This window comes from Numenius arquata, chromosome 2 (genome assembly GCF_964106895.1).
Source record: "Numenius arquata chromosome 2, bNumArq3.hap1.1, whole genome shotgun sequence".
Taxonomy (NCBI): Eukaryota; Metazoa; Chordata; class Aves; order Charadriiformes; family Scolopacidae; genus Numenius; species Numenius arquata.
The window spans coordinates 34,834,413-34,854,977 of NC_133577.1; the positions used below are offsets into that span (position 1 = coordinate 34,834,413).

General features: G+C 40.2%; 1 protein-coding gene across 2 annotated transcripts in view; it reads left to right on the plus strand.

Annotated features, from left to right (window-relative positions):
• DAAM2 (dishevelled associated activator of morphogenesis 2) overlaps nt 1-20,565 on the plus strand; it is a 189,675-nt gene that overhangs the window by 114,360 nt on the left and 54,750 nt on the right. For both annotated transcript variants that reach the window (XM_074144494.1, XM_074144492.1), the window contains exons 5-7: nt 3,477-3,571; nt 11,041-11,374; nt 19,669-19,779. In XM_074144494.1, the coding sequence (XP_074000595.1) occupies nt 3,477-3,571; nt 11,041-11,374; nt 19,669-19,779 (540 nt within the window). The remainder of the gene's footprint in view (nt 1-3,476; nt 3,572-11,040; nt 11,375-19,668; nt 19,780-20,565) is intronic.

Here is a 20,565-nt window from a genome sequence, read left to right on the forward strand (position 1 = left end):
CCTCGCTTTACTGGGAGGAAAGCTTCTGACAGTGCTGTGTGGCTTTTATGAGCTTGGCTGTGGATGCATTACCAGAGAGAGACTTTCAGGTGAACAGTAGTTGCAGATCCAGCTTTTCTGGAGAGATGGCTTGGTTGAGAGTATGAGACAGGGGTCAAGATTAATAAATGCAGGTGTAATCAGGCCCTTTTCCTTTCCTTTTCAGAAAGCGTTTGTTCAGGGCAGAGCAGCTTCACACGATGTTAAAATTATATATCTTTCAGCAGAATTTAGCAGGTAGATGATAACTCCTCCGTCTGGGTTAGGTGACATCTATGTTACTTTATATTTGTTTGCTTTAAAGCCCAGTTTTAAAGAATTAACATCTATTCGTAGTTTATGATTCATAGTTTATTCTCTTAGTTCAGCCTTAATGTAGATAGAGATGTGGTGCACCTTGAATTTCAACTGACTGGTTCCTTTGAAGAAATGTTTTAAAGTAGTATTGTCCAGGTATGTCTTAGGAGGCATGCAATACAATATTTTTTAATCAAATTTTTATTTTAATTTTAGTGAGGTTTATTTGTCAAGTGGTAGTGATTTCAATAATGATAACACTTTGTTAGTTATAATTTTAGACAAGACCTGAAGAAAGATCTTGGACTATAATGAGAAATCAGAACATCCAGGTTGCTTTTTCTCTATTTATTCTATTTGCTTCTTTCTTTTTTCATTTCATTTGTGTGAGACTGTTAAGTAAAACTAGGTCCAACATACAGTGTGTTGCTGATGCTAGTTCATGCCCTTTTTTCCTTTTTTCCCCCCCTTGCTTACACATACATACCGTCATTATGGTCCTGTATTTTCTTTCCCAGACATTTAGGGGAACTAATAGCCATTAGGATAAGGTGTGGGAATTAATCCGTGCTTTTTAATAAAATTAAAATATTTCATTTTAAATGGAGCCAAATTTTCAAAAGCAGTTTCTTGGACTACCTGAAGGTTTACACCTAAAATTCCATGTGAATGATTGTTTTCACAAATTCGTTTTTTTCAAATTGGCAAATCAATTAACTAGATGCTATACTTTCCTGGGTGATGCACTTCATCTGGAAAACTTTATATATGCAAAATGTGCTTTTAAAGGAGAGTGTTATGTATACCACTTTTTAGGGACCAGATAAGAGCCTGGCACTGTTTTGCTTCCTCTTCCTAGTATGTTTGTTTAACTGATAGTAACTAGCTGCATCCTCAGCACAGCAGACATTAGTCCTCAAGTGTAGTTTGTAGTTCAGGAAAGCAATTCACCAGTCAGCCACATTAACGAAATCCAGCCTCAAATAATGACAGTTCCCTCCCCTCTGTCTCCCAGGGACAGTTATGTTTTCTATAACTCTTGCCGAGAAAGCTATTTCATAATACAAACGCGTGACCAGCCTGTCTTTAGAGAGGGCATGAGGATTTGAGTTCCTGGCCACGCACAGGAGTGAGAAATGAAAGGCTCTTGGCTTCCTGCAGCTTTAGAAAAGGGGTTTTCTATAATCACCCTCTGTTGTAAAGGCAGGATTATTTGTATTTGTTTCATTTGGAAATGGGCCTTTTTCACTCTGAACGAAATACTGTTGAGCACCTTCCTACCTCCATTTGCTTTCCCCCCACAATGGCTCAGAGGAGAAATTAAGTCATTGGAGGAATGGGAGCTTTTCAAAGGAGCGCTTATAGGCCAAAGGAAAGATGACCAGATGGGCTGTCACCCAAGAAAATACAAATCAAGCCCCAAATCACACCCCAGGACTCTGCCATTGAGATTCCATAATGCCTGTACAGGATTTCTGTTTATTTTTCGAAGAGAGGGATCATATATGGCTTGGCTTAAGCATTTCAATTTATGTTTCTGGCTGTCGGGGGATGCTGGCAAAAGATAAAACATCATCAGCTCATTTTCCATCAGTAGCGCTCTGTCATTCCATTAGGGCAGGAAATAGCTTGCTCTGTTACTGAGTGAATTTGACTTTAGCGTGGATCAGAGAGAGGACCCCTAGAGTTAAACACATCTCCCTCTGCCAGCTGTTCAGCATAAGACAGCAACGGCATGGAGCCAAGTGACCACCCTCAGGATCCGACATGTGTTGGCACCACATGGTTTGCAAAAGCAGAGCAACATGGGAGCAATTCCAAGGGAAGTGAGGTGTTGGGGAGTTAGGGGTGGGGGGGGAGGGCGGTTAAAGGAAGTTTCAGTAAGAGGAAGGTTTTCTTTGGTGCTTGCTGAACAGGAAAACGGAGACTTAAATATTTCGCTGTAATGGGCCATAATTGTAGCTACTCAGATTCCACCACAGAGAGGTATAATATCAGATCACTGATAGATGATACTAGTTTAATCAGGTTATTCATTTGAGAAGGGGTTCAGAGCTGCTTTCCAGATACCACTGAGTGATATTCCCCAGAAGTCCTGCCAATAAGAGAGACATTTATCCTCTCTGTTTTACAGTTAAAGTGACTAAGAAGGCATAGCTATAGGCTAAGAATTTCCAGCATTGAGTCTTGACTTCTTAAAAAGTCACACATTGAAGTTTTGAGCCTGAATGGTATAAGCGATGGGGACTGCAGAGTCTTGCTTGACATTACAAGATTGCAGTGGTGCTAAGTGTAAATCTTGAACCCTGATTTCCTGATATACTGCTTTTTAAGTAATGTTTTCTGACTTTGAGAATCACATTTTTTGCATGCATTCCACTCATTGTATCTCACTAAATTACAGTGACCCACAGCATCTCCAGTTCCCGTTGACTGCAAGCTCTACTTATCTCAAGCTGCTTGCTTACACTGTGTCGGTGTGCTTCAGTTTACTTATTAAAAAATAGAGACAGGGATTTTATGATGCTCCAGCTTTTTGCAGTAAATGTTCCTAATCAACAAGGGCAAAGTGTATAAGGAAAACCAGTCTCTTAAACCCAGTGATATACTTTGGGTGGGGAAGAAAAGTCAAACTTAGATGTACACAAGCTGTAATTCAGGATACTTGCAGACTGTTTAGTCACTTGAAGAAAAAGCTTTTATGCTTTAAAACCTGACACATGTGGGGTTTTTTGTCCCCCCTCCCCTTCCATCTGTCAAATCCCTCCAGCCATGTCAGTCTAATAAAAGATATTACCTCTCCTCCCTACAAACTTTGCCTCACATATCCATAGATTACCACAGCAGATCACTGTTCCAAATTAGGTACAATTTTCTGAGGACATACTGGCAAGTATGATTTTTGGGGGGGTAATCTGAAACCCTATTGCCAGTGTGGCAAAGCCAGTGGGCTGCTGCCAGTCCACATCAGCAGCCTCATCTGGATTCAGTTTTGTAGCTGAGGCGCTGCTTTCACAGTGAGAGGTCAGCAGGCACCTCTGCATGGCTTGATAGGAGAGTTGTTTTTCATAATTCCTGGCCTGTCTCTTAGCTTCCAGGCAGCCCGAGCTGTCCTGATTGTCATCTTCTTTTCTGAACAGATGCAGACTCTCTATGCTTTCGATGAAGAAGAAACAGAAATGAAAAATAAAATAGTTGAAGACTTGAAGACAGCTCTGCGGACTCAGCCCATGAGGTAATGTTGTTCATCTTTCATCACAATTCACTGCCTCCCTATGGTCAGATGTGACACGGGAAAGAGTGGCAAGGACAGAAACTTTATTGTCTCGCCTCACACAAGCCTCTCTGATATTTCAGACAATCCACAGAGAGCCCTACAGTCCCTGGTCTGAACCTGCCTAGTTGGGAGGGCACACTAATGCTGAAGCATGTAGCTTCAGGAAAATAAAAGACAAAGTCTGCTGTGAGAAACCTGTGGCAGATCTTTGCAAACACAGGTAATGACTATGAAGATTAGATTTTAGACTTCATAGCCCCCTGAATATCCCACGTAATTTGATTCATGTTGGGGAAAATCTCAGCGTCTGAATTCAGGCTTCCCCTTATCTTTAGTAATGTGAACTGTTTGGTACAAAGCAGCTAATCCATCTGACATCACCTGGGTTGGCATTCTTCCTGTTCTGTGTGTAACTGTGGCACAGAGAAACATTAAGAGACTTTATTGTGTACTGTGTCTTTGAAGGTAAGGTCATCTTTGTTGTTCTGGGAACAAAGCTCTGAACAAAAGCAAACTAACTAGCATAGAAATGTTTTCCATTTAACACTTAGAAGAGCATTGTGCAGAAGTAATACTATAGCTGATATGAACTCAGGAATCACTCTGTCAAAAAGTTTCTGGGCGACTTTGTAATGAGTCCAAAACAGGCCAAATGTGTTTGCATCCACATATGCTGAAATCACAGTTCCAGAGAGGTTCAAAAAGGGTTATTTTAGGGGGAACCTAACCAAACAAATTAAATATATAAACAAAAAACACCCAAATAATTATCTCAAAGAATTTACATTGCAATTATGTTGACTTGAAATGAAGACGTTTCTGGGACTTATTGCAGAGTTAAGTGCTGATTGTGCTTCTCCCCTTCATGATGTTTAAAACATTGACTGCATGCAGCTTCTCGCCTCATGGCAAGTATGAGGTAGAGCGCATCAGCTTAAACCTCAGGATTTTACCTCTTGTTATGATGGGCTGTAAGAGAGCACAGAGCCAGATCCTGGTGCTTCTCTGAGGCATAAAGATTCATCAGGCTCTGGTAACTTTAGCGTGTGGGTAGAGGTGAGTGCTGTTAACATGGAAGTGGAGAAGGAGTGGCCTATATTGAGGCCTAGCCCAAAGGGATAAGTTACTGTTTGATCCTGTTTGTTGGTATCCACAGTAAAATGCAGCTGGACTTTATGTTAAAATGGAAGCTAAGACAACTGCCAAACTTCCAACTCTCGCAAGGATTTTGAACCAAAGTCCTGTGCTGTGGAGATTTGATGTAGCAGCTCTGTTACATTAATGTGGAACTGGTTTGATGCTTCCTCTGTGAAAGTGGTAGCTTTCATTGAGCATAAGCAGAGCAGCAAGGCCTCTCTGCTATGTCCAGCTAAAACACTTCCGTGGCGACCATTGGTCGTTCTCTGTCATTTTGAATAGGACAGCCCAGCCTCCTTGTGAGAGCAAGGCAAAAGAGAAGAAGAAAGAGAAATGTCTTTTGCTCAAAGCCCTGCAAGCTTTTTCTGCTCAGACCTATATTGCTTCTGCTGGATTCCCTTGACAGCAGCCTGTTGCTTCATCTGTTTATAATAACCCTAACAAGCTTCAGTACAAGCATCTATGAGCTGCCCTGTAAAGTGTTCTCTTCTAAATCGCTGGCGATCGTTATGGGGCTTTTTTTCTTTTTTTTTAAATAGTTAAGCCAAGCCAAATTTTGAGTTAAGTCCTACGTCTCAACTAATTTCCAGCGACTCAATTCGTTAGCTGCCAAATGGGCTGTATGCCAATACCTGATCAACAAGCCAATTTCTTCTTGATGGAAAGGTTGCAGTAGAGAGGCCCTCGGCTCCATCAAATCCCACTCATAAGCAGTACTATACCCAAGCCTTCAAAATACTAGTCTTTCTAGTTGAATTTGGACATCAAATCCTATTTTCCTTGCCACTTCTGTTCATCAGGCCTCTGAAGAAAATAGAGACCTAAATTCACACAGAATGGACTGTCTGTAATACTTTTGTGACTGTAGGGTACACAGGGGCTCTGACAGCTTACCAATAGGCTCCTCTGCTTGAATTCTCTGATCTAGGGGAATCAAAGGAAGAAAAATGCATGTGTTTGGCTCTGTGTTTTATTTTACTGTAGAACCGGGTCTCTCTTAGTATAAAATGCAGAGTAATTGTACTAATCTGCACCTCTATTCCAACCCACCAATTCTAACAGCAATAAAAACCAAAGCAGACCTTCCCAATCTCAAGTTCCTCTCCTCTTTGGAGAAAAGGTGATAGAAGCATCCCTGGGCAGCTAGTTGGCCCCATTTGAGCAAGTGCATTTTTTTCTGAAATAATAAAGACAGGTTACTTCCCAGCACGCAGGAGCAACCCCAGCTTTAGAGAACAAAAACCCCACATCTGCATCTTGTAAGGAAACACATTTTCTTTTAGGTTTGTAAGAATTTAGGACTATAAACAAGTGTGATGACAAACTGTTGGACAGAAGCAGTGAGAGAAGAGCTTTTCTTTTGGTATTTTAGTGCCCAAAAATGGAGGTTCAGAAGTGCAGCAAAAGTAAAAACTTACAAGGGACTGGAAAAAAAAAAGATCACTTTTTGGAACCCCAGAAAAATACCTCCTTTAGTCTGAATCATCACTAACTCTCTTTACTGTCTGCTTTTCTCCTTTTGTTTAACTCAGGTTTACCTCCTGTTATTTTTGTTTGATTTAGCCATGTTGCATTCAAGTACATACTAGAGATGATCATTTACGCATCCAGCAAGCAAAACCCAATGTGCTGAATTTTTCAGCGGTTCAGTAGTTGTCTGGATGATGTGCGCTCCCAGATTCAAAAACTGATGCTGCAGGGAAGTGTAGCCTTAGCTGTTAACAGGGTGGGAACATCCTGCTCTCTGCACACCCACAGCATATGATCTCTCTGTCTTTCCTGAGCTGGATCAAGTCTCACAGGGAGGCTGTCCCTCTCTATGCTTGGAATCCATCAGTGGGTCATTACCTCTCAGGCTGCACCGCATCTGTGTTTGGATGAAAGGTTTGTTATTAGAGCTAGCTAACTCATTCTGATCAGCACTCTCTAAAACTTGAAAGACTAAGAGGCGCCCTGCCTTTTAAAGTGTGCTAAACTGGTCAAGTGAGAGTCTGAGGTGAGGTTAGGCTTTAATTTGCTTGTTTAGCACCTATTAAAACACACCCTGCTTTATTTACACTTGAGTTTTTGAATGTGTTAGCCAGAATGCATTGGCAAATGTGCTTAACTTTACACCTTCCAGTCTAGAACAAGGCCTTATTTTACAGCCTACAGGACGTATAGGATGGCAGTTCGTTATACACAAGTATATTGTGAGGAAGAAGGTACTTTATTTGTAGGAGTTGTGTATGTGCACAGGCAAACACCACACACACACACATCCCTGCTTACAGACATACAAGATGCACAAACACCAAACAGTGTGAGAATTATGGCTCTCAGCCTCTCAGATAAACTCCCACTTATTTTTCTCTGCTGTACAGACATTTGCGCGCACACACCTCCCCACATACATGCTCACACCAAGCAAATTCTCCTACTTAGAGTGTCTGTTGGCTCAGAAACTGCTGTTGCCATTTTTTTATCTTCCTTTTTGCATGATTTCTGGCTTTTCCGGAGAATAGTGAACTAAATGTTTTGGAAAAGGAAGGTGAAAATCATCATTTGATTTTTGCTTCTGATGTCAGCTGAAATGGAAAGGTACTTGATTTTGCTTCCTATTGAGTAATGAAGTTTACTGTTTGCTCTCTGGACTAGGAAGAGTGCAGGAAAATCCCGACATTGTTTTAAATTATGTCATTAATCAAGGTCTGTGACACACCACTTTCCTGCGCATGCCTCCTTTTTGGAATGACCTCATCCAAACAGTCTGAGAAAAATTGCTCTGCCAGTGAATTTAGTAGGGATTGTACTTAATTGGGACAATGTGACTTTTGTGGGTTTACCATTTTTTCACATGGTCATCAGAGCAGGCTAAAATACATGAAGGTTGTAATGCCTTGTATGTCTTGTCATAAGACCAGGTGTTCCATCTGAGAGTATATTTAAAGGACCCTTTGTTCAGCTGCTTCTTTAGGATGTTTTTCTTTCTGTCATTAGAGCTCCATATCTTCAGAAAAGTACGCATCTAAAGTCTTCCCTCAGCCCTGGAACTGGAAAGAACAGAAAAACATCAGCTTTTTTTGTTCCCCCCTTTTTTTTTTTCTTCTCCGTCCCCTAAAAGATGGAGGGAATAGCTAAGGTATAGGATGGATTCATAGAACTGAACTTTGGAGGTGAGGAGGAGAAGGACATTTTAAACTAGTTCCTCTACAGTAGAGGCAAAGAGCAACTCTGCTCTTGAGGCCCAGGGTTAGAGAAATGCTCCGAAGTCATTGGTACCACATTGGGAACAAGTTGAGTTTGTGCTTATTTTAGTTCCAAATGCTTCTTTAGCAGCAACTCTTTTAGCCATGAATGCACTCATTTTGGTCTTCTTTGGCATGCTAGCAGCTAAATACATTACAAAAATGAAACTAAGTTTTAATCTTTCTATAATCAGTTTAAATAACAAACTGCTTTGAGTGAGTTACCAAACTCCTGGTGCACAATGTTGATCCCACTCTCTGGCCTGGAGGCAGAGAGGCTTTTGCTCCTATGATTTGTTAGCGTAGACAAGATGATGCATCCAAAGAATGTGCAATCAGACCTGTGTGAAACTTGGCAGATTGTCTTAGCAGGGTTCAACTAAATCTTGTTTTCATTTTTGGTGTGCATGTGCTCCTGTATGTGCTTGTAAGCTCTGATATTCACTTTGAAATTGATTTTTGAATGAAACCCAAACCTCAGACTGAAACTCTGTTGAAAGCACCAGGCTTTGCCACGTTTCTGGTCAAACTGCTGGCCCAAACAAGCTGCAAGTTGGCAAATCCATCAGCATAGTGAGCATAGCTTTCAGGTAGGCCCTGAAAACTCCTGTGTGGTGTGGGGTGTAACCACCGGAAGACCATACATACGTCAAGTCCATATGAGCCAGGAAATATGTAAGTATGGCTCAGGTTTGTCTTGCTGGTGCAGAGACATGAGCAGAGGCCAGAGCAATTCAGTCTTTCAGTATGGTGCTTCCATTACTGATGCATACTAGGAGCAGCATCTCACTTAAGGATAGAAAAGAGATAGGTAACACAATAGGAAGTATCCAGCAGGTAAGAAGAGGGGCTGGGTAAAAGCAAAATGACACAGACTTGGTATTCTTAATTTGTTACACAGGTGGCAATTGTTAACAACCTTTTCATTTGTTTGAAGCGTCTTTCTATATTACGCTCTTTAGACTGTGGTCATGGACATATTACTGTTGGTGTACATTTTGGTAGACTGAAAATTCAAATGTAATTCACATGGCTTTGCATTTAGACATTCTAAAAAAGTGCACCTACCTGAACAACCTGTTAGAGGAGGCAGGAGGTAAACAAAGGGATCTAGAGAAATTATTTGCAGCCCTTTTCATATCTTTGAATCCCCATTTTTAAGCCTGGGAACTCTAAATGACACATGGCTAGAATGATTGGTTTTAACTGACATATAATTCCATTCATTTCTATTGATTTATCTAGGAGGCTGTCTGCATGGTCTAATTTGACCCATCTGGATTTTTTTAAACCTGGGTTTCAACAAAACCTTAAACTTTTCCAAGGACTTTCTCCTATATTGTTTTCATCTTCAGTTTCCATAATCTTAACCTGAAGACAGAGAAATTTTATGGTAGAATACGATAGAAACACAACTCTAGTGTCGTGGTTTCAGCTGAATTTACCGAAACCAGACCAACAGATGGCCCTTCCCCCCCCCCCCGCCAAAAAGAGAGAGAGAGGAGAGAAAGAGATAAGGAGACTCAGAAGTTTAAAATGAACTAAACTACTTTAATGAAGAATTAATATTAAAATAAAAATAAAGAAGAAAATAATGAAATAGATACAACATATACAAAACTGTATCAAGCTCTCAGGATGACAGTCACGTCACCAGCAGGCACTGGGGAAGTCCCAGACTGGACTCAGTGACGGATGGGAACTGGATTCCAGCTCTGGAGTCAGGAACACGCGGATCGGGATCAAAGGCAGATGAACAGACAGAGTCCTCTCTGGACGTCAGCCATCGCAGGAAGAGGGCTGACCCTTTGATCCCTCAGCTTTTATACTGAGCATGGGGCAGATGGGATGGAATACCCCAGTTGGTCAGGTTTGGGTCACCTGTCCTGTCCGCTCCTCCCCCCCGATGTGACCCCTCTACGTTTTTCTGTTTCCGACCCTCGAAGGGGCAAATAACGAAAATGGGCTGCCCTTGGTTGTTAAGGCAGTAAGTATAAGCAAGGGCCTCCCTGCATACCATTCCTTGGCATGGAGCACAAACGTTGGCCTTATCATTCTGAGAACGAGCAGTTTGCTCGTTGGAACAATATGCCATTAATTTCAGACAATTAGAAGAGGCTTAGCTAAGATGCAAAATTACAGAACAGAAAATTGGTTCGGTTTTACTTCAAACCGGGACATCTAGTAATGTCAATAGTCAAAAGAAACCTGTCCTACTATAGGTTCAGTCTTCAATGTGTCATTTGGTAGCTGATTAATTCTGTATTTCTTCTATTTATGATGTTTTTACTGTACATTTTGCTACTGTAGGTTGACAGTGGACCTGTTCCATCTTTAATATACCTCCTCAAACGAAAAAAACCCCAATCAAACAACAAAAAATGCAGCCAAAGCCATTATAGGAGCTTTGCCTTTTACAGTAGAACATGCACCTTTTAAACTTTAACTTTATACGTTCCTATATGTATATCACGGGATCAGAGTGTGAAGTCAGTCCAGCTGACAGACACAGTGGTAATGAGTTTGCCTCTGTCAGTGTACCCGCTCCTGGAGGTGGCAGCCTTATAAGTAGTATTGGCTAAAAGTTCGACCTAAGTCTAAAAATGGTTTTCAAGATAATCTGAACTCATGAGTGTGGTGATTAGTCTCTATGAAAATATATCTTGTGTGTATAAGCATGTGTGTAAGATGCAGCAATTTGAAAGAATCCATTCAGCATTGAAAATGCAGCAACTATTGGGGTGGACCACAGCAGATGTGTGGTGGTAACTGCAACAAAGAACACAGAGACCCAACAGTGGGGTCATAAAGTGGTAGAATATACTTACCCTGAAACTGTGCGACACACCATTATTAGCTGGTCTGTTTTCTCTCTTTTTTGTTTGTGTGCTTGTTTTGTTTGATTTTTCTTAAATGCCTGGGAATTATTCTGTGAACTCTAGGATAAAAACTAGCCAGCTTTTACAGATACAGGGTCGAATAATATGGTATCATTTGAATAAATTGTCTTTGGTCTACTTTCCTTATTTTTCCTACCTGTTTGTTGTTTGGGATTTTTTTCAGGTTTGTGACAAGGTTTATTGAGCTGGATGGCCTGAGCTGTTTGCTGAACTTCCTGAAGAGCATGGACTATGAGACCTCAGAGAGCCGTATACACACATCCGTTATAGGGTGTATCAAGGCACTGATGAACAACTCCCAAGGACGGGCTCATGTCCTGGCTCATCCAGAGAGTATCAACATCATCTCCCAGAGCTTACGGACTGAGAACATTAAGACCAAGATTGCTGTGCTGGAGATCCTAGGAGCTGTCTGCTTGGTACCAGATGGTCACAAGAAAGTCTTGCAAGCCATGCTTCACTACCAAGTCTACGCTGCAGAGAGGACAAGATTCCAGGTACAAGGAGAATACTTTGCCAGAAATACCCAGTATGATGAATCTCTGCAGGGGGTGATTTTTACAATGCATGTATTGCAAACTTGCTAGGTAATAAAAAGGAAATACTCATTTTGTTTTAGGAAGGGCACTTCTTCATATGGATTATCAGCGTATATACTTTTTTTTTTTTTCCAAGACCCGATTGCTTGTCATTAATGCTAATGTAAAATCTCCTATGTTTTACCTTAAAATGGAGGCTTGCTGTGTTAAATGAAAGCTGCTAATTCTGTTCCTACTCAAACCTGATGGTATTTCTGGGGTGGTAATCATTTGTTCTACCCTAGAAGCCGAAGCCACAGAATTCCAGGAGCCTCTGTCCTAATTTTAAGGCCTTAAATTAGTAACAAACAAGTTGTGGATTAAATAATAGAGACAGTGGATTAAATAATGGATAGTGGAGGCACTTCAGTTAACACTTAGCAATCAACTTGTGAATTGTCACCACTTAGCAATTGTTGGCTCAGGTATCTCCCATGCAGGACACAGAAGGGTATCTCAGTCTCAGAGACCTTGAGCTAGGTCAGTAGATCATTGACAGGCTTTCATTGTGGATACTGCTGGCTGCTATTAGAAGATCCTCTTCCTGGTGAACTGAGCACCTTTACAAAAAGATATAACAGAATCTGTTGCTGTGTATGAAGCTGTAGCTCCTAAAATTTTTTTGCTCTTAGGTGAAATGATAAGTGCGGTGTTAGGCCAACAGGTCCTGGATCCTGTTTTCTGTCAGCCATTATCTCCTGCCTCCTCCCCAGCTAATGCATCAGTGGATTTGGGGCTACAACAAGCAATGACTGTAAAAGCGAATGGAGAAACAGTCTGTGCTCATGAACAGTAGCTGCCAATGTTTGTTGTTTGGACTGAACACACTGGGATTCACTGACTGTGACTCAGACCTGAGACTGGTATGCAGGAGATCTTGGTTTGGTATTAACCTAGACGTAGCATTGCCAGGTCCACCCTTCTATGTGCACTGCCCCATCCAGCTTGCTCTCTAGTAATTATCTGAAATGGAGAATCCTTCCTGAATTAATCTGACATTTTTGTATACCTTGGAGACAGGTGGCCTTAGATGCTCAGCAAAAAGCAGTGGTAACTCACAGCCCTGGCAACGGTTGTGGTCCTGTGTTAACTTCTCCTTACTTGACCAAGTGACTCTGCTTAATAAGCCCATGTGGAAGATAGATGCTGAGTTTACTCAGTGTCTCCTCTTTGGGTCCTCGCTCTCTCTTTTTTTTTCTTTTTAATTGGTTTACAATTTACTGAATAACTGATAAGTCATTGCAGGACAAAGTGTGGTAGCGCAGGTCTGATTGTGAGCTTTTGAGGAATCTGGTGTAATGATTTGCAGATGCTTACCAGCTCTCACATTCATGAAAGAGTACTTTGCATAAAAGCTTGCTTTTGACAAATGCTTTTCTACTGGGGAAAAAAATTAAAGATAAATGGATACCGTCTCTTCTTTTCTTGCTTAAACAAAACAAAAAAAATCCCCACCAAAACCCCAAAATGATTCAGTAGATGGGATGTGTTCTTGTTTGCAATTTCTAACACTTGTGTCTAGATGCTGGAACGGGATTTTCCAGTACACAAAGCAATAGCTTAAGTTTAATTTTGAGGAGGTAAAGATTCATTCAAAGACATTCCTCATCCATCTTCAGTCATTTTCATCTAACAGAGAGACTGGGGATTATTTTAAATGCTGATGAAACAAATGTGGTCATGGTCTTCCTTACATTTTAGTGGAAGGTTCTCTGATGCTCTAGGACTTATCAGCTAAGAGAGTGTTATATCTCTTTGCCGCTTGCTCTCCCACACCTGTGTCTCAGAACAGTCTTTCAGCTCATTATCAAGAGAAGCATCCAGTGTAACTTGACTGTGGGAGGCCATTTTAAGAAAAGGGTGACCTGATAACTCTTATTCTATGCTTTTACTGTAAACTTCAAAGATGTGGTGTACAATGAAAGCCAGTGAAAGCCTTTTTTCTTTATACTAGTCCTGAGTGTAATCTTCATAACCCAGACTTTGCAGATATCTTAAGAGATCCTTAAGGTTTCAAACTGAACTCTTGGGTATGTGTTTCCTGTAGCTTGGGCAACTAGCAGCATCACTCAGTGTATTGAAGTGTCCAAACAGTTTAGATCTTCCAGCTTTAGGTTGACTTTAACTGGCCACACCTAACCACTTTTATATTGAAAGTGATCCCCCACAACTGGAGATCTGGCAGAACCAAAAAATGAGAATTCTTTCTGTGAAAAGTAATAAAAAATGAACTAAACTGTAGGAACAGGAGAAATATACTTTGAATGTGCAGAGTAGGAATTTATTCCTTTAGCACTGTGACTTTCTGGTTCATTATTGCAGACTAATTCTAATGGGGCGGGAGAAGGAAAACAGGGAACTGTAAAGGTACGGGTCAGTCTTTCTCTAGATCTAGCTCTGTAATACAATGGCCAAATTAGAGATACAATACCTAAGAGGAGAATAATTTCAGATGCTCAGTTTTGGAAATTAGACTCAATTCTTGTGAAGTAAAAAGCATAGGGCTTTCTGGAAACTGTACTGAGCTCACTTTTATCGGAATGTCCAATAAATAATTTACAGCTAACGCTGACCTCTGACAACATCAGTGTAATTGTTGCTCTTCCTTAAATTGCCTTCCTGACAACAGCGCCTGGTAATATTCTTCATCCCCTTCAGCCACCTTGCTGTCAATTTATCCCTCCTCATCTGTGAAAGCTGGCACTTTGTTTGTATAGTCTGTGTTTGGATTTATTTTCCCCTCTTGCAGATTGCAGTAAATCTGAGTGTCCCACTCTCCCTACATCATCTGTGATGACCAGCACAGTACTTTGAGGAATCAGGAGGTAAATGGAAGAAACACTGTTCCAGATCTATTTTTCCCCAACACAAATTGTTTTCTTTTTTTTTTTTTTTCTCCTTCTTGCAGAGGAATATCATAGTGATGAATAAAATTTTGGGTGCATGGCTCTGCTTCTACTCCTCTTTGTAAGAAGGAGGAAGAGAAGTTCAGAATTATTTACTGGCAACCATCTAAAACTTGAGCTCGTGGATAACTTGCTGATGACAACTTTAGATTGAACACTGGTTATTTCCAGTTTGCACGTGCTGAAGTGTGGTGGAGTGATGTGGAGATCATGTATTTAACACAGTAACATAAGACATGGCATGTTTTGTTGAATGTCAGGAGTTACTGCTGGTTAGTGTTCTAAGCGCAATTCTTGCTACCTGGCATAGCTAGACAAAAGTAGTCAGAGGACCCAGTAGGGAAGGAAAGCTACGACTTAAGATACAGTTCTTACTAAACTTGCATTGGCTGTATCTTGCTATAACTCCTACTATTTGAATAGGGAACTTACAGTTTTATGCTAGTCTATCTATCTAAAGCCAAATCCAAATTACATTGAGATTCCTGAGTGATATAAAGACTTGTAATCCAAATTAATTTAACTAAATCGCACCAGGTGATACCAGTTGAAGACCACTAATCAAACTGCTGAAATATTTTGGAAACAATGTCCTTGGTTTTTGATGTGTTCTTTTTTTTTAAATTGAAGTTAATGGAAAATACAAATAGAACTTTTATGAATATGAAGGACTATCTCCTTAACAAAATTTCATATTTTTCTCTGAGTGGAAACTCTGATGTAAAATAATGCTTCTTTCTAAATTGCTGGCATTTACATAAAAATGACTTCAATTATCAATCTAATCCTTAAGTTCCAAGAGGAGTCACTTTAAAGCTATGGGAAATTCTCCAGAACTTACTTACTCTTCTTTGTTGCGGCTTCAGTCTTCACTCAAATGCCTTCTCGTACTACAACTTCACCCTATATCTCTGCTGTTCAGTGTGTTCACAGGTCTATCGGGATCATCTTTGTCTTGGTACTTGCAACAAGATTCTATACTTTATGTTCATGTCTGAATTCATATTGTGGCTATTCCTATTTTCTCATATTTGCCGCAGTGTCTTGCCTGAGCTGATCCCTTTGCCTGCTTTAATCTTTGACCCTTCTTTCATGCTGCCCTTCTGCCTGGAATAATTCTCACTTTAATGTCCAATAGACAGCCTGCAGTTCCTCTTTTAAGATATTCCTTGAAAACCGTCCTCTTCAGAGTAGTATTCCATCTTTACTCAAATAGCACAATAATATAAAGGCATGCCTTCAGTCTCCTTCCTGAGGCAATCTGGAAAAGCTCTGTCTTTGCTTCATCCAATTTTTCTTTGAAATACGCTTCTTTGCCTACAAATTCTACTCTGCCCCTTAAAGAAGAGAGATGAAAGAAAACATTGGAAAGCCAGACAATAAACCATCAAAGCAGAAATGTGGAATTAGGAAGATGAGCCCTTGGTGTCCTAACTGGGATTCTTTTCCATCTGATGTATTCAAAATTGGCACTAGTGTAATTTTGTCACTGGCTCACTGTGTGACCATGAAACCATTGCTTTATCTTGAATTTCTTAGGTCCTTTTCTTGTGAAGATGAAGGTTTCTAAAATGCCGTGAAAAATGAGAAAGAAGAGCCTCTGATTTCAGTGTCATTCATGTCTGCATTATCATATTTATGACTGGTTTCCTTTGTGAAAGGAGCATAATCTTACTCTTCCCTAAGTTCTTGCCTTCCTGATACTTATTATGCTTGCTGCTTCCCCTCATTGCTCCTGTGGAGTGAATGCCTTATGTTATGATATTGTAACATGTTGTACTTTTTAACTTGCCATATTTTGAGTCAAAATGATACTGCAAAGTCGTAACGCTGCACCAGCCCAGAAAAGTATACCAGGATGTTCCGGTGCCCTTCCAGCCTAGTTTACTGTCTGAAACACCCACCCGGCTCGGGACACCTGTGGGGAGAAAGTTTTCCTTTTAGTCTTGAGAGAGCCTAGGTGTTAGATACTGTCTGAAAGGAGCTGATTTCACTTGCTGATGAAAATATTAACTGGGCTGCTTTGGGCAGAACACCCTCATTTTCCTCCTTAATGCTACTAGAAAATTTGAAGGTTGAGGTGAAGGAATAAAGGAAGTTTGATATTTTCAGTTGAAAAGGTGGAGATTAGGAGCATTCCTTCCAGAGCCCCCTCGCCTGGTTTGTGTTAAACACCGTTAGTACAGACCATAATCTGCAGGGAGAAATCTGATCAATTTGGAATTGTAGTAGAGGAGCTAACAAGGAACAAATTAAAATCCTATATTCCCACTTGATTTGCTTCTTCCCCTCAGGGCTCATCCAAAGCCTTTTGAGGTTTGCTGCAGATTGAATGAAACCCTACTGGATGTCAGTGATGAGGAATAATGGGATTAAACAAGCAAAGTTTTGCTTAAATAGTAGGAAAAACCTTTACAACCAAAAGATCAATTGGGCCACAGAGCTGGCTGCCAAGAGGTGTGGTGAAATCTTTTTCACAGGAAATGTTGAAGTGAAGACTTGAACCACAGCCATTTGAAAAGGGTTAGAGATATTGGAGTTTGGCCACAGTGTGTGGGTGTAGACTCTGATCTTTAGGAATTGCATGAACTTGTAGTGTTTCCTTCTAGAGCTGAACAATCACATGAAGATGTGCTGCTCTTTGATTAGCTTAGTGCAACCCAGAGTTTTTGTTTCTCTTGCCCTGAATTTGGCTTGGCCTCCACTGCATTCTGCTCCTGGTCCAGCCTTCTGAAATGGGGGATAGAAAACTTTTGTTAACATCCTTCAGCCTCTCTGGATGCTGTATCTGATATGCTGTTGCATAGAGTCTACCGTGTTCATAAAAGTCTGTGAGAACATATGGTAGGAATGAGGCCTCTGAAGAAAACCAGCAAAGCCATCCTTGGTTTTGATGCTTCTTTAGTAATGGCTACTTAAATTATTCCAAGAAGATATATGTGCTTTGGATTTCAGTGTCAAATCTGACAGTAACAGAACTAAATTCTCTCATTTCTTTGACTTCTGCTTATTTGTCAAGTTGAAGAGTCAGGTTTGTTGGTGAATTTAAGGACCTCTTGAATAGTCTCCTATTGTCACTGTGAGACATAGGATGCTGGACTGGACTGACCCTCAGCCTGAATTAGTAGGGCATTTAATGTATTTTCATGTAAGACTCAATCCCATTTCTAACAAAATGGGGGAAGGGCTGGTATTTGGCCATAATATAACTACAGGGAAATCATGGATGTGATGGAAGTTCAAATGCCAAGAGTAGGGACATTTGCAAGTGCCAGTGGGGCAATTTAGAAGATGCAAGAAAAAGGAGTTTATGAAATCAAGCTTGCTTGATAGTGAACGTGCTATGCTCGGATACAAGAACAGCTGTCAGTCGCAGTGTATGATAGATCAAAAGATTTTTATACAAAAACAAGCAAAGGGTTTGCTTGAAGCCAGGAGGGTATTCTTTACCCTGGGGAATGCACAGAAGGATATTCCTCCTGTTTCTTGAGGCATATCTCCATGGTGATGTCCGTTTTCTACAGGAAACAAGATAGACCTATGAAACTGATGACTAGCACAGGAAAGATTTTGCTATGAATGAACACTTTCAGTAGCCACGGGCAGAATACTGACTAAATAAAGGAAAATGAGCTTCCTTACTCAGCATCATAGCTTCAAAATTTTATTTAGATGGATCTGCTGAGCTGAACGTTAGAAAATTATTTTTGTCTCTGTTGTCCATTTATGGCCAAAACTTCTTGGGAAGAGTAAAAAGAATTCTGTCTTTTCTAGTGCATCAGCAAACCAAACATATGAGTGCAAGGCATTTATTATTAATGCTCGAGTGAGACACATACAATTGAACTGGCAGATCTCAAGAGAAATTTGTTACTCTTCCAGTAAGGAAAGTCTTCCTTGAAATTATGAACTGATCAGAGAACATCCTGAAGAGGAGATTCACGGTCATCAGCACAAAGCTAAAAGTAGATTTGCTTTCATGGCTAATCAGTTTCTACGCATAACCTTTTCGGTAAATATTCAAGTGAAATGGATCCTAAATAGACTGTATAAGGCACAGGCTACCAACATTATTTGGTCTAGTCTTTTTTCTCCTTTGTCTCCTGATGTTCATAAGAATATAGTGAAATATCTGTAAGTATGTAAAGATTAGATCAAAAGCATTTCTGAGCTAAATACCCCCTGAATGCTAGATATCCCTGCTATTTGGTTAACAGGGAGACATACAGTCTCTGGGAAGACCTTATAGCAGCCTTTCAATATATAAAAGGAGCTTATAAAAAAGATGGAAAAAGATATTTATTTTTTTTACCAGGGCCTGTAGTGACAGGACAAGGGGTATTGAATGGTATTAAACTAAAAGAGGGTAGATTTAGATTGGATAAAAGGAGGAGATTTTTATATGACAAGGGTGGTGAGGCATTGGAACAGGTTGCCCAGTGAAGCTGTAGATGCCCCATCACTGGAAGTGTTCAAGGCCAGGCTGGATGGGGCTTTGAGCAACCTGGTCTAGTTGAAGATGTCCCTGCCCACTGCAGGAGGGTTGAACTAGATGATCTTTAAAGTTCACTTCCAACCCAAACCATTCTGATTCTGAACAAGGAAACTGGAGCTTAACTGCACTTCCAGCAGAGCTGTGTAATTCACCTTTGCTCTTTGGAGCTGTATGCACAGGAGATATTCCTGTTATTTGCGAATCTCTAAAAGGATTTTACAAGAGGCTGGTAATTGTCTGCTTTGTGTGAAATGTTTGTAAGTGAAGGAACAAGGAGGAATCTCCCAACATCCACATGTAGGTTTTATTCCTCAAAAGACAGCTTCTCTTTAGAATTCTTTCTCCCTGTATACGTAAGTGCAATCTATCCTGCTGAGGTCCAAAGAAATAATGAAAGTTACTTGAGTGATGTGAGTAGAAAGAATGTGTGAATCTGATGTTTTTTTCCTGCGTGTATAAACTCCCTGTCATATTTGCCACACAGAGTTAACTGACTGTGACGGACATCATTCTGCTACTTGCTTAGATCGTGTTGGCAGGAACTATAAAGGGCATCTGCTTTTTCTCAAATAATAGCTTTTTGAAAAACTTTTTTTTTCATTAGGATCAGGTGGGCATTTTATTGCTATCAGTATTCTTCATTTGTTTATTGTGGCATGCCCAAAACTGCTAACAACCTTGTCTGAAAAAAATTATTTCTTTAAACAAATATGTAGCAACTCGAAGACTGTGTGCATATCCCATGAACAGTATGCAAAATGGTGCAAGAGATTAGATTATATCCTCTAACCTAGTCTGCTCTTCTATTTCAGACATTGTTGAATGAGCTGGACCGAAGCATGGGGCGATACCGAGATGAAGTAAATCTCAAAACAGCCATAATGTCCTTTATCAATGCTGTTCTGAATGCTGGTGCTGGTGAGGTGAGTCACTGCCCTGAAAATTCCTTCTAAAACATTATGCTTGAATTAATTTACCTTGGAAATGGCTAGTAGATTAAGTCACAAATCTTGTGTTATTGAGTGGATATACTTTGTGGAAAATAATGCTTAATTGTTAATATCAGTCTTGTAATGTCTTCCATATTATTTCATTCCCAGCCTCTTGTAATATAACATAGACTACTTGCGCTGAAATGATTGCTTTGGGGTTTTAGTGTCGGGTTTTTTGTTTTTTTTTTTTTTCCCAAGAACTGCAAAGCATTTACCTCTTAATTCCAGCCTTATAGAAAACATTTTGGTTTACCTTCAGAAATGTTTTGAAATGTTCAATTATTTTGACTCAAAGCCAAACTCAAAATGTTTTAATTTAAAAATGTCAAAGGAGACATTTGAGAAAAGACAGTTTGTTGTTTTTCTTTCATTAACAAGACTTTTTTTGAGGCTGTAGGGTAGTTGAAACTGATTTTGTTTCATTAAAAGTGTTACTTTTGTTACATTGGCTTATCTTTTTTTGGTTGAACCACAACAGAAAACAAGCTCATAAGAGCTTTGTCTGGCAATGTCTGTCTCTATCTCCAGCAGTCCTGTAACATCCCACTGAACAGGTGTCAAGGTTACCAGTGTATATGGTGATCTTATGATAAATAAACATAAAAATTAGGAAGAAGGCTTTATTACTGTTCATCTGTAAGCAGCAGCTGGACCTCTAATGGAGTAGCAGGATGAACACGAGTAACTTTTGTTCTCCATGGAACATAATGGACTGTG